Below are 14,321 nucleotides of genomic sequence, written 5' to 3'. Positions count from 1 at the left end.
CTAATGATGCAGATGGCTTAGAAGCGCAGCTCGGCACGTTGTATTTGGTCGTAGATGGGCTGCGTCAATGGCACATAGCAGCCATTGTCTTGGGAATAGAAGAAGAGTTCATCCTCGATTGTGGCTGGATTGTAGCCCTGTTGCTGCAGCTCCACCTTACGCAGCTTGAAGGTTCCTGTTAGATCGATGCGACGCAAGAAACGTAAGAATTGCGGACGGGCATAGCTGGGCACGACGCTAGCAAGTGCTGCGCCCAGATGGGACACATCTACCTCCCGGTTGGGATCATAGATGGCGGCCATGCCGGCGCGTCCCTCTGTCTGGGGTACGAACACCCCGTAGACAATGGTGTCCTTATAGTTGACCAGGTTGCTGAGCACTGCCTCCACTTCGCTGGTGGAGACGTTCTCGCCCTTCCAGCGGAACGTGTCGCCCGTGCGATCCTTGAAGTATAGATAACCGTATTCATCGGCCACCAGCAGATCGCCCGATATGAATGCCTTGTCGCCTTTGCAGAATACGTCGTAGACGACCTTCTTGGAGGAGGCCTTGGGGTCCACATATCCGAGGAACTCACGGGAGGGATTGCCCTTAACGATTTTGCCTATGAACACGCCTGGTTCATGTGGAGCACACAGCTCACAGAGGCCCTTCTCGTTACGTGTGGGCTCGCCAGTGTGGAGGTCGGCGCGGATTATAGAAATGGGGTAGATCTGCGGCAGTATGCGGGAAACGAAGCCAATGGCGCCCACAGTGTTGTCGTTGTTTATAATGTTTGCATTGCCCTCAGTGGCACCGTAGAACTCGCCCACTTTAGCTATGTTGAAGCGCTCGACGAACTGCTTCCAGATGTGCGGGCGCAGCCCGTTGCCAAAGACCATGCGCACCTGGTGCTGCCGATCGTGTAGCGCATTCGGCGTAGCTAACACGTAGCGCGCCATCTCGCCAATGTACTGGCCAACCTGGAAGAATGGCTGAGGTGAGAACTTGCCAAAGATCGCGGCAGTGCTCCCTGCTTACCGTGCAGTTGAAGCGGGCGCAGTCGGCAAAGTAGCCCGAGGCGCTGAATTTCTGGCGTATGACCACGGTGGACCCGAAGAGCAGCGCTTGGCCCATGGTCATAGTGCCGCCAGCCGTGTGGTAAAGTGGCAGTGGGGTGTAGAACACATCGTTGTCCCGGAAGCCCAAGGCGTAGTGTATCCCAGCGGCTATGAAGAAATAGCTGTGGCCACAGAGTATTAAAGCTACACCATCTGTCCCGCAGAGTCTTCTGGACTCGGACTTACCGCGAGTGTGTAATGACGGCCGCCTTAGGCAGCCCGGTCGTGCCCGATGTGTAGATGTATACCAGCTTATCGTGGTGATCGGCCCGACTAGCCCCGGCGGCGACCTTATCCTTGGGCGCCGACTCCAGCAGGGTGTTCAAGTCCTGCGCTATGCCTTCCGTGGGTTCACCTGCAGTTGACTCGTCGTTGAATTGATAGAGCGCCACATGGGCGGGCAGATCCTTGGCAATATCCATTACCGCCGACCGGTAGCTCACGCCGTAGATGAGCGCCGTGCAGCTGCCCACTTTAATGCTGTGCAGCAGCGAGGCACCACGCAGGTTCGTATTGATCAGGGGCGTGATAACGCCTATCTTGGACAGGCCCAGCCAGGTGCCCACGAACTCGGCGCGATTCTCCAGCAGCAGACCGACTACGTCGCCCTTCTTATAGCCATGGCTGTGGAACACGTTGGCGACGCGGTTCGCATATTCGCTTAGCTGCCGGAACGTCCACTTCTGCGACTCGCTGACGATGGCCAGCTTGTCCGGCTGCCTAGCCACTGTCGCCTCGAAGACGTCGCCCACGTTGAGGTTCTTCCTCTCCAGCCGTTTGATAAAGAGCAAGACGCGTATGTACGCAATCAGAGCGCTGTAAAGAAACATTTGAGATATTGCATGGAAAGGAAGAGCTTCCAATTGGTCATACACCGTATCGCGTGGCCCAGTCACCGCCGCTATATAAAACCATCGCCAACCTGGCTTCACCAGCATCAGAACCATCAAGCCCAGATAGAGGGCAGCTAGTCCGTACCAGGTTCCCTCGTAATACCAGACCACAGTGACAATCGCGGCTACGGCTGGCATCAAGAGCACCAGCAGAAGCCAGCTACGACAGTTACTCTTCTTCCTGGCATTAGCTTTGTCCTGGCCCATGCTAATTTGCACTTCCTTAGGTGCTGTCTGAAATGAATATCAATAGGTCGATCGTAAGTTTCCTTGCAGCTGGCTCTTGGATCCCAGCGAATTTGGGTGGCTGTGGAGACTCGTGATAATTGTATCAATATTATTTTTTGTTAAGACAAAGGCAGGGGAAAACTAAAGCTAAACTCTTAGTCGATCATTCCCAATGCTTTTGTCTCTATGTTTTATTTACGTCATTGACAGTTTCGCTTAAAATATACAGTGAATAGTATATAAAACTTAAAGTACTTAAATCGTTTGAAAACTGAATAATTTTATCGATTAGTGACGAGAACTAGTTGCTAACATACATACATATGTATGTACATGTACGACTTTCAGGTTCGATATAAACTGATCTAAGCTATAACGCTTTGCTATGTAAATATAAAGTACAGATAATTATTTATGCTAAATACATATGTATATACAATATATAGACATTTGAATTTAATTTTTTTGCAATATTCATGTAATAGTTCCTAACCATTTCGTGTCACAATGATATTGAAGATTAGATTGGACAATCCCAAGCGGCAATGTCTTTTACTTAATTTAATAAGGTGTAAAAGGCGTATTTCAAGTAGTAGAGACTTGTGCTTTGGAATGTACATTCATTTGAACATTATGAGTATGTTCTGAATTCTGAATTTCATTAAGATTGGACGTCTAGAAAATAAATTATTCAACAAATAAATTCTCATAATATTGCCCACACTGCAGCGCAGCCCAAGTGCAATCGCTGCTTACTGCGCAGTTGGCAGAGCGAGTTCTACTACGTGCGTGTTTATGTATGTGTGCCTAAAAGAAGTGTAGAGTGAGTAGAATAACAGATTGGAGGGTTCAGGGTATCTCCTAGTCGAGCAGTCTCGACTAGAGTTTTCTTACTTGTTTTAGACTTTTTTTCATAGGATAATTAAAGACTGACGTACAATTCCCATAAATATCACCTGACGCCTGACCCCATTATATTCTGTGCCCTTTAAGTCGTTTAAGGTCAAGAGCCACAAGTTTTTTTATTTATCCAATTTTGTTCGCGATTTTGAAAGCTTGGTTTTTTTTTTTTTTTTTTTTTTTTTTGGCTCAACTTGCTTAAGACAAAAGCTGATTATTGAAAAGAGAAAACAAGATAACTTCAGACTTTGAATTTTTAGCTTATTCGCTTTTTTGTATTCTCATTACATGAGATATGTCAGACCGTTTAAAATATATACCTTACATTGAATATAAGTCCAATTTTATAAACATTTGCTATGCCCAATTTAACTGTTTTATTCTTTTCAATACGAATGTTTTATTGGAACATTTCTTGAATAGTAATTTCATTACTCCGTGGTTAGTTCAAAGGCGGTCCCTGATTGAGCTAAATGCGTCTTACTTGGCTCGCACATGGATCACTCCGTTCGTTTTGGTCTATCTTAAGTAGTTGGCGTTTTAATTGAGGGAATTAATATTTTTAAGAAATATATATATTTGGGTTTTAATTGGGTATCTGATCGGGACTGATCGGCGCTAATTGTCGAAGCGGTGGCCGATGCGGTTTGAGATCTCTTTGAAGTGCATCATCGCCTTTCGTTGGGCATCGGCTGCCAGCTTATTGGATAATCGGATCAACAGGCAGATGGTCAAGGCCGCAGTGAGACCCACGAAGTAGAAAAGTATCTGAATTTGGGAGCAGTTCCGTCAGTTGATAACAGGTTTGGCTACTCAGCTTTACCTTGTGCCAGATATTCAGTTTTACAGCAACGGACGGGAGTTCCCCTTCCTCGGCTAGACTCACATTCTCAGTGCTTTTCATCATGGTCCTTAAATATTTTTCTGACTCGACGACTCTATCAGATTCTCTAAATATGTATGTTTGGCTTTTGAATCTAAGCTTTTATGTTCAGATATTTTATGTTATTTTTATTTCTGTTGAGCTTTATTTTTTGATATTCATAATATTTTGTATTTACTTCTTAGCCGATGGCGATATTGAGATTTGAGAAATGAATGAATAAATGAGATTACAAACTTTGAATTTATGAAATTGAAATTTTCTCAAGGTTTTCTCGTGTATTCGAAATATTTACAGCACATTTTTATATTCGCTATATATTGTATAAAAAATAGTTCCATCTTTTATACCCTGAACCCATTTGCAATGGGAAATCAGGATATATATAATGATTTTATTAAAAGTATGGATATAACAGGCAGAAGGAGGCGTGGTAGAGCCCATAAAGTATATATATTCTTGATCAGGGCGACGAGCTGAGTCGATTTAGTACTAGAGACTTGTGCTTTTGCAAATGCACATGTTTCAATGTTATTATTACGATCTAATCTCCACAAGAAAAGTTATTAAACCATCAAGTTCTCATAGTAAGTCCACACTTAAGCGCGTAGTCGAGCAATCTCGACTAGAGCTTTCATACTTGTTTTCTCTAGACTATTCTAAGAATTAATCCGCCTTACTAAATAGATTCACTGGCATTCAGTCAATATTAAGTAATCTGGGGCCATGCAGGAAATAACATTAATAAAATCTGAAGTCTTGAGTGCTAATTGTTTACTGTCCATGAGCTCATCTTATATTTTGGTATTCCCCAAGCGCAAAGCAATTACTTTTTTATAAATGGTATGTTTACCTATTAATATGGTATTATTCTATATTTATATACATATATAAGAGAATGATCGATTAACAACTGAGCAGATCTCAATATTTAAATTATTTAAACATCGCTAATACTATATAAAGATGGAAAGAATGTATTCTGTCAACCAGTTTGATGCTGACCTACGCCATTGACTTGACTTGCAAACCCAGTCGATCATTTCATATCGAGATACGGCTGAATGGCTAAGCGGACAACAAGAAACTTGTTTCCAGACTTAGAGGTAGGCACTACGATCGAAGTATATCCAAAATATATGCGACGACTGAATGGAAAACTATGCAAAATAAAAAGGCAGCGACAGCAACCCAGAAATCAAAACAATTAACAACATATGGTTGGGTTAAACTTTGAGATACCCTGTAATACGCCAGGAAAATAAACTGTTTTATTTGAATTTTTGGTAGTACGAGTAATTATAGCTTATAAATATACAGGCCAGCAGTTTAAATCATATTTTCGTCCCCTACCTATAAATATTCTAGTCAGAAATAGTTCAACTTCTTATATAATTGGGACTCGTGTCAAGCAAGTGTGCTGCATACGCTCCGGCTAATTAATCAAACTCGTTTGCCCAGTTCTCTGCTCACAGGGTGTGGAGAGCATCGGTAAAAAACTGGTTTCGTGCGTTTTATCACATATAAGGTTTTGCCTTAGATCGGGCACAAAAGCACCAAAAAAGTTAATAATATATCAACTATAGCTTACCTGTGTGGAGTTCAAGGCTGTTGGACCTTGGCCAGGGGCAAGAGCATCATTCATTTTTGGCTCCGAAGTGAGACAGATGATGTTGATAAGAGTCGTTCAGCGGCTTCGATGGCAGTGTTGATTAAGGTCTGCAGGTTGTGGGTAATTAAGTTTAGTTTATTACTATTATAAGTGTTAAGTATTAAGCTTTTCTTTTTTTTCCTTTTTGGCTGTTGTTTTATTCGCCTCTCTTCTCTCTTCTCTCTTCGGTTTATTTGTTACTTTCTCACTCGCAACTAATTACCAGCAATTTCGGTAATTAGTTGCGAGTGAGACGTGAAGTGCAATTGTAGCTAAGCCGACACAATGAAAAATTGCCTTATTCGTCAGTTGCGGTTCGCGGCGTTACCTGGAACTGGAGGCTGCGATTGGGGCCTTTTCTATTTGAGTTTGGCTCAAGGTGAGGCTTATTTACGGCTTTGGGCTTGGCTATTGTCAGGGGCTTCTGCTGCGAGGTTTATGCGTGGCCGTAATTGTTGAAAATGATTTTTGTTTATATTTTTTGCATAAGCGGATGCAATTTCGACGCCTCATTAATGGCTAAGCTAAAGCGTAACTCAACTCATATGCGAGCTTCCACTTGGAAATGTATGTTCAAGTACTTTTTATGGCTCTCAACTAGGAAAGACCTCTTGATTAAAGAAGAGGAAGGCGTACTTGACTATAAGTAAGTATTTGTTACGTAATTTAGCCAGTAGCCAGTATCCCATTTAATGTTTACTTCAAATTGAATTAATTATTAAGAGCTTTTAATGCAATATTAAACCTTAGTAAAAAAGACGATAAAGTCTGAACTCTACTCGCAATTTTTGCTCAAATGAAAATCTGTATTGAAATAATTATAAACATTTTATATATATAATTATTTCATATATGTATGTATTTACATATTCTGAGTCTTTTTAATATAGAGAGACATCGATGAGGCACTCAATTCTAATTTTTTGTCACTGGGTTACATACAAATTATTTATAAAATAGGTACACATATAATTTACAGAATATATAATTGCGACTTTGAAGCGCAATTATTTTCTTTCTATATTTAATTAAATCAAAGTCGAACAAAACATTTGATACAATTAAACAACAAATTGTAGTCAAGATATTGCAACTGCAGCTGGTTTTTGTACATTCAGCTTTCATATCGCTGTTGTTTTTTTTATGGTTGTTATTATTGTTTCCCTGTCGTAGCTGCAATGAGGCCAAAGTCCCGGCCAGCAGTCACATCACACAAGGCAACAATGTTGAATGATGAGGCATCTTCACTTTCACTATGTGTTTCATTTTCTCTCTAATACATTTTCGCTCTTCACTCTTTGTTGTTAGTTTTTTTTTTGCACTCCAGCTATGGCAACCTAAGCAACCTTAGCCGCCCACTCTAAGTGAGGGCTCGAACAGCAAATCTATCTATCTATCGGCCTGAATAAGATCTTCAGGCAAAGTTTTGAGGTACACACTTGTTCACTCTTGTTGCATATGCGATTTCCGTGAGGTTCCAGTTGATTTTGCCGCCAAATGTTTACTGCTTCATTGTTTCGTTTGTTCGTTTTGCCGGTCGCGTCTTTAGGCCAACAGCTCAGCTCGTCAACTGCGCTCAAGCCGAGTCGCTGCTCAAGCTTAAGCTTATGGCTTCAGCTGGCAGCAGCCGCCGTCTGCGTCGACATGGCGACGTCAAAGTTGGCTTCAGATTGAAACAATACAAGCTCCGCAGCGCAGCTGCACCTGCAGCTGTCAGTCTATGTGTATGTGTGTGTGTGTGTGTGTGTGTGGGTGTGTAGCAGTGTTTGGGTGAGTAACCGCTGGCTCTGCTACAAGTATCTCAGATAGAATTTGATTGCTGCGTTTGATTGTAGTTTTGGTTCCTTGCGTGCATATACTTAGTTAGTTGCACGCACGTGCAAGTTGCTGGCATTAATATACCCTGTATACCATTGAGTATATCAATGGCACAGTACGGAGTGTCGCTGTTTTTTAGTTTAAACAAAAAAAGATTAAATTCAAAATGTTTCATACAATTTTTTAACATTGTTAAATTTAAAAAAAAAAAAATTTATTTAAAGTTTTATTGTATTATTAAGTGATATTTTAATATTTTTAAATTTTACTCTATTTTTTTTTATCTATTGAAAATATATTTTTCTCTTACTTATGGTTCATCTCCTCGTGTTCTTTCCGTTGTAGCATATTCGAGGATCACGTGGAATGGCGACGTACATATGTAACTTACTAACAGATCGGTTTCTTATATGATTGTCTCTCGCAGACCGATCGCCAGTGTCGCCATAAAAAAAACTGACGAAGAGAACAAGCGAGAGAGAAATGGAGGGAAAAGAGAGCCTAAGAAACTGCTGTTAGAATTTCTGCACGCAACATGCGAAGGGTAGAGTGAGGCAGGGGCAGAGCAAGACAATTGCATTTAATTCGAAACACGTGTTTTGTTCGGCACTCTTTACCATATATACATACATATTTACGTGTATATATAAATATATATGTTATATATGTATGTGTTGGCCCGTAGTCGTGAAGAGCGACAGAGTGAAGGGAGAGGGTGGAGGTAGTCAAGCCCTCTCCTCCGCCGGTCATGCAACAGCGTTTAGGAAAGCTTGTAATTCAAATACACACAAGTTTATATATATATATATATATATATTAACATGACTTGGCTAAATTTTCTCAAGAGCAGAGCTCAAATGAACTAAATGCACTTATGGGAGTTTCGGAATGGGGTTAATTGTCAATTCGAAACTATTTTAAGATTTCCGGTGAGAGGTAGTTAGTGTTACTGATATACATGTAATCAAATTATTTCTGGGTTTCATTTACCAAGAAGGTAAATGTGAACTTATTTGGTGTTTGTGTGGATCACTTGATAATTCATTAAAATCAGACTTCAAATCAGTGTTGATTCAACAGTCTACGAGTCGATTAGCTCGTTCGAGTGTGCTAAAGCGTTTTCGCAAACGAGTTGAGTGTATTGATTTACGTTTATATATGGATAGACAGTTACCTTTGGTGAGTATGTGTGCTTGGATGATAAGCAAGTAGCTAAAATTATTTATCTTTCGTTTTTATAATTGCTGGTGCTTTCTTCCCATTCGTAATGGGGGCTTAAAAGGAAATAGTGGAAGCCTAATGGAGACATATGTCAACTCATCTAAACTGGAAAACTGAAAGGCATTTTATACTGACATCGAATTTGGAATGCTCTTTGTAAGAAGATCGAATAATATTTATAGTATTAATTAGTATAAATCTGAATAACGAACTGACTAACATTATACACTTTATTGATAATAATAATCGAGCGTTCCCGACTAGCACATGTGTTGTGTGTGTATGTGAGACAGAGACAGATAGAGAGAGAGAGAGAGAGAGAGAGAGAGAGAGAGAGAGAGAGAGAGAGAGAGAGAGAGAGAGAGGGAGAGACTCTAAACTCTATAGTCATTAAGATTTATGATTAGCTTTTAAGAGTATATTTTTCTCGGCTCTCAATCGTATCCCTTGGTACATATACCTGCTTCAGCATCTGTCATCAACAACTTTCAATGGCAACTCATGCATGGGCACTAAGAATTTTTATAGCTACGCCAATCAACAGTACCCCGACCATGCAGATGCTATAACGCCATTTAGATATATGAGCTCGTATACAACGAATATAACAAGCCAGCAAAGAAATGCCCGACATTCTACGGACTTTTTCACACATTGCCGGGACATAAAAGTGTCCGTCTGTGCAAAAAAAATAAACGCAGTCGCCTAAATGCATGTATATATAGATATGCACATAACTTAATATAGGGCTGCGTGTGTACAATACATACATATATGTATGTATATACATACGTACCCTTCAGAGTCGAGCTGCACTCTTGACGTTGGCCCCCCTTGCCTGGATGGAGTGAAATGTCTTTTCTGTTGTTGTTTTCGTTGCTGCTGCATTTTGTCAAGTGGATTCTGGGTCTGAGATCATTAACATAACATCGTTAGTGCGCTTATAATGAAGTACTAAACAGCAAATCCCAAAAGAAGCGAACCCGAACGCATGGTAGACGTTTGTATACTCTTCATAAGAAGATACAGGAGACTTTGAGTTACGAGGCAAAGAGCCCGAAAAGCAGACGCTTTCCTAGTCCGATCAATATATGATTGGTGTTATATGATTATACGACTGATTTATTCCGACGGCCTGATCAATGAATGAATTGGATCAATCCCTCTCGCACTTTATGACTAACTTAGAATGCTCTCTATAGAAGGAAATGTAGAGCCAAACTGAATATTGTCAAGTGGCTGTTGGGTGATGTTTTATGTCTCCGCGCTTGGCACATGATTAGTTTTAGAGACCCATTGACGCCGAAGAGCTCTGTTCCAGGCCAGTGCCACAAAGAAACGCACACATATTTATATGCATGTACATATGTACATATTATATACACACACATATCTGTAATACGAATTCAATTGTATTTGAAAGTCTTGTATTACAACAGCCGGCAGCACGAATTGATAGATGCGGCCGTGAAAAAGCGTGGCGTGGAAAACGCGCATCAGTGTCCATCAGCAGCTCCAGCCGAAGCTATACATCTGCATATATGTATATATGCATATACGGATGGGTAAGTTTGTGGGTGTGTGTGTGTGTGTGTGCGTGTGTGTGTTGGTATGATTGGCCTTTGGGGATGCTCCCGCGCTGTCAGAAATTAATCTTTTTGGGCAGCCGCCAGATGTTGGCTGCTTGCGGTTTGCCTCGCCGGCGCAAAGTGTCAAGCGTTTACATTAAATGACGCAGCGGACATTGTTCCCAGAACCCCCGCCGAACACAAAACCAAGGAGAACATAATGAAGATGGAGAAGAAGAAGAAGCAGATGCAGATGCAGAACGCGAGCAGTCACCATTTTGGTAGCTCTGTAAACGGTCTTTCTTCTTTTCTATTTTCATTATTAAATTTTCTTTTTTTGGTGGAGTTCAAACAGACATTTTACTTAGTTACTTCCTGACTACCCCTGTTCAAGTCACTAAAATCTTGTTGTCTAAATAAACAAAAAGTGCGTCGATTGGTCGTCGTTGTTTTTGTTGCTGTTGTTGTAGTTGGTGTTGTTTTTTCATTGGCGACCGCCAACGCTGATGCGACGTCGCTACTAGCGTCGCCGCCTTCGGCCTGTGCTTTTTTATGGACGCTTTTTTGTTTATATACAGCGACTACGTAGGGGTTTATGTGCTGCGCTTCTTCGGCTGAAAAAATATAAAAGCAAAATATTTATGCGCTCGACGCGAGACCCGCCATCGACTACCAGCAACCAGCTACCCAAACGGACAGACAATTTGACGGACGGACAGACAAAAAGACGGGCGGTTCCTTTTCAGTTCAGCACCCTCCTTGCGCCTTTAACTGTACCGCTCTCTGTCCCCCGCTCTGTCGCTTTCTCTTGATGAGATAGCTCGATTTTATACACTATGCGTAGCAGGCCGTAAAATGATTGATATCGAAAAGGGGTATTTGTGTTGCTAGAGGGTGTATGCAGTGTTGGTCTATCTAAAGTAGAGTTCTTTAATTAATAAATGAATTCGGGTATGTTCATATTTCGCATTTAATTAATTTACAGAACTTAAATTAGGCATATTTTATATTGTTTCGGATGCTTTTACCTATTGTATACAATATATACAAATATTTATTTCAATGAATATAAATTTCAGTCCTCACAAATTGAGTGAGTTTTGGCCCCAATTTTTGTATGTATAAAAATATGCTGTTAAAGTACTATATCTGATTGCACCGCTTCTACACTTAATAACCCAAATAAATAATAATAAATAAAAAGAAATAAATGAAAGAATATAATTGTACTTGCATACTTTTGGGAGATGAGAAAATAGCATTAAAAGATGTCAAGATTACCCGGTTTATTTGGAAGTTTGCAAAATATTATTAACAAATGAAAATATAAATTACGAAATAGTTATAGCAAGAATAAAACTTTATAAAGTTTACATTGTAGTAGATGTAACGTTGTAATATGTATATTGTACATAAATGTTTATAGAATTCTTCTATGAGGCTCTATGGCGCGACATTCAACTAAATAGAGCTATGAAGAAGGAATAAAAGTGACTGAGCAAAGCTGTAAAATTAATTTTTTGGATTCCTTAAATCATAAAACTTAGCTACAAAATCGTAAGGGGACAACGGCAACAAAGGCTGAAATTATTATTATATTTTATGGAATCAAAAAAATTTGACCATTAAAGAATAAAATAAGGAATCACAAGTCTAGATTTAAGAGTCTTAAGTTGGGTTTGCAAAAAACTGTATTGAACTGAATTAAAAGTTCAATAATGTTAAGAAATGTTGCATTAATAGTTGAAAAATAGAATATTATACATTTTTATTTATTATTTATTCTTAAAACTGTCTAATAATCTTCAAATTACACAAATTCGAGGCAATAAAATGTCGTAGAGAAACTTATCAAATCTATTTTCATCTCTTTTCGTCGCAATTATTTAAAATATTTATGAATTTATCCTTTATATTCTGTATACGTAATAAAATAAATGTAAGTTAGGGGTGTTAGAGAGTACTTTTTAGTCGATCAATTGCAACGAACTGAAACTGCAACAACATTCTAACACACATGCGCTCTTTTATTATAGTATGTACTTTTATGCCTATACAAATTCAAGATACATATATTTTTATGTAAGCGTACTTCTGTCAGTATATGTTTGTATATATGCTCAAGTGTATGTGTATGTGTGGCTGTATAGATTGGTTTGCCTAGTACATTAGCGCAAGTTGCTGCTGCTGCTGTTGTTGTTGACGTGCGATGCCAACTCGGTCGTTTGCCATTAGTCAGCTGGGTCAACTTGATGAACTTTGATCGTTGATTGATCGCCGCATGCACTCGAGCTGCAGTCAGCGGCAGCGATCATGATCATAACAACATTAACAGCAACAACAACAGCGAACTGAAGGCAAATTGCATTTGCTGTTGATTTGATGCTGGTCCAGTTCGACAAATGCCTGAACACCTCGAGACGAGAATATTGATTTTAATTACTCAGACTGCATATTTTGTCCCATTCAACGTTGCGTGAAGCAGATGTTCTACTCGGCGAAGGCTTTCTAGTGCGAGAGCGAGAGTCAGAGAGAGCGAGTGTGTGTGAGAAAGAGAAAGAGGGAGAGAAGTGCGAGAGAGAAAGAGAGGGAGGAATACAGAAAGAGAGAGGCTTCCTACTAAAAATCAATCAACAGGCCACAAATGAATGCGTTCGCCTTCTGGGTCACACACAATGCATTCTTCCAGTGCTCCAGCTCTTGCTCCTCCTTCTGCTGATGTCTCGCTCGCCTCTATCGCTAGCTTCCGTTCTTCGAGTAGCTGCTGCTCGCATTTCGAAATCCGAAACGCCTCGTATACTTTTTGGACACACCGTGTTGCTCGCAACATGGGGCAACTGTCTGGCGGCCCGCAGCACTCGGCAATTGTTTTAGATTTTGTTTTAATGGTTTTGCCAATAAATAAAATCATTCATAGAAATTGCCAGTAATATATTACATGGCCGCAACTCAATAAAAATATAAAAGTAAAATCTTTATTCGACTCGAGCCTTGTTCTTCTTCAAATGCTATGTATATAGAGCTTGGCAGCTGTGTAATATAATGTATGCTAATAAATATTACCTCATAGAACAAATTTCGATAACCATAAATGTGGCCCATGGTACTCAAATTATAATAGTGTAGTGGGATCAGAATATACTAAATCAAGTTTCAAATCGAATCTTATTTTGAGCAATAAATAAGAAATATATAAGTAATATATATATATTTATAAATTCCAAAAAACAATGAGGCTTTTGTTTAGTCCATATTAAATATCTTTCAGAATGAACTGTTATTCAAGAGATTTGAGTCTTCTGATTATAAGAAAATATCCAATAAATATCAAGAGTATAAATCAACAAGCTGAAGCTGATTTCAATGCAATTCATATCCAGGACTATCATAACATTATAGACTAGGGAACTACAGCTTATTAAATCTTAAGTTTTACAGGATAGGAAAAACAATTATTATTTATATGTCTATTGTTTAGTGAAACGCCCTAAGGGGCTGGTAAGCTGCCTGAATGAATTTTCGACACATACATGGACCATGGCTGAGAGTCGAGTAACCTTTAGGCGGCGCCTACTTCAACTCAGGCTATAGGTAAAAAGGACAGAAGCACAACACGCATTAAGCGCTTACTCCTACGCGAGGCATTTCCATTTTATTTACGAGTCGAGTCGAGCTGATGCCACATATGTCAGGAAAAAACGGTGTTTGGCAAGCAACATGAGGTCCTTTATCAGGACCCTCGCTGTGATTCGCAGCGCATAGCACATGCCATTAACTGCCATGTGCCACAGCGATCGTCCTTAACAGCCATGTGAATTTTTAGCATGCAAAAAACAATAGGAAAATTACAAGGACCGAAATCAACTTGAAAATGGCTGCGCAAGGACATGAATATGTCTGTGTAGTAGCGTATAGTGTAGATAGCCGCTCAGTTCTAATTTTAGTTACACAATTTATGCGAGCGTTATTTGAGAAGATTCTCAAATGCTTTTTAGTAACCCAAACACCGGTAGACATTGCTATTGGGGGCGTTGACACTTCGGGGTTGGGGCATTCGGC

General features: G+C 40.1%; 2 protein-coding genes across 3 annotated transcripts; both read right to left on the bottom strand.

Annotated features, from left to right (window-relative positions):
* Nucleotides 1-14: 14 nt before the first annotated feature.
* Nucleotides 15-7,254, bottom strand: Fatp2 (Fatty acid transport protein 2). Of its 2 annotated transcripts, XM_089262668.1 has the most exons (6): nucleotides 7,095-7,254; nucleotides 5,596-5,723; nucleotides 1,974-2,227; nucleotides 1,287-1,916; nucleotides 1,021-1,222; nucleotides 15-962 (listed from the first exon to the last, which is right to left on the bottom strand). In XM_089262668.1, exons 2-6 carry the CDS (start codon nucleotides 5,647-5,649, stop codon nucleotides 18-20), a joined length of 2,085 nt encoding a protein of 694 aa, XP_089118794.1. In that variant the 5' UTR covers nucleotides 5,650-5,723; nucleotides 7,095-7,254; the 3' UTR covers nucleotides 15-17. The 2 variants fall into 2 exon arrangements, with proteins under 2 accessions (XP_089118794.1, XP_030243624.1); XM_030387764.2 differs by lacking the exon at nucleotides 7,095-7,254 and having other exon boundaries at nucleotides 5,596-5,797.
* Nucleotides 2,609-4,153, bottom strand: LOC108658016 (uncharacterized). The gene is made up of 2 exons (XM_018110672.3): nucleotides 3,945-4,153; nucleotides 2,609-3,889 (listed from the first exon to the last, which is right to left on the bottom strand). The coding sequence occupies exons 1-2, from the start codon at nucleotides 4,026-4,028 to the stop codon at nucleotides 3,740-3,742; spliced, it is 234 nt and encodes a 77-aa protein (XP_017966161.1). The 5' UTR covers nucleotides 4,029-4,153; the 3' UTR covers nucleotides 2,609-3,739.
* Nucleotides 7,255-14,321: the final 7,067 nt, after the last annotated feature.

This window comes from Drosophila navojoa, chromosome 5 (assembly GCF_054131105.1).
Source record: "Drosophila navojoa isolate 15081-1374.11 chromosome 5, UAZ_NAV_1.0, whole genome shotgun sequence".
Lineage (NCBI taxonomy): Eukaryota > Metazoa > Arthropoda > Insecta > Diptera > Drosophilidae > Drosophila > Drosophila navojoa.
This window is presented reverse-complemented; position numbering and strand designations above follow the sequence as displayed.

Coding starts and splice junctions, on each gene's coding strand:
- Fatp2 (XM_089262668.1), bottom strand. CDS start 5,649: ATGAATGATGCTCTTGCCCCTGGCCAAGGTCCAACAGCCTTGAACTCC. Junction 1,917..1,973: donor ACTGGGCCACGCGATACGGT/GTATGACCAATT, acceptor GTTTCTTTACAG/CGCTCTGATTGCGTACATAC. Junction 963..1,020: donor GCGCCCGCTTCAACTGCACG/GTAAGCAGGGAG, acceptor CCATTCTTCCAG/GTTGGCCAGTACATTGGCGA.
- LOC108658016 (XM_018110672.3), bottom strand. CDS start 4,028: ATGATGAAAAGCACTGAGAATGTGAGTCTAGCCGAGGAAGGGGAACTC. Junction 3,890..3,944: donor AACTGAATATCTGGCACAAG/GTAAAGCTGAGT, acceptor TCCCAAATTCAG/ATACTTTTCTACTTCGTGGG.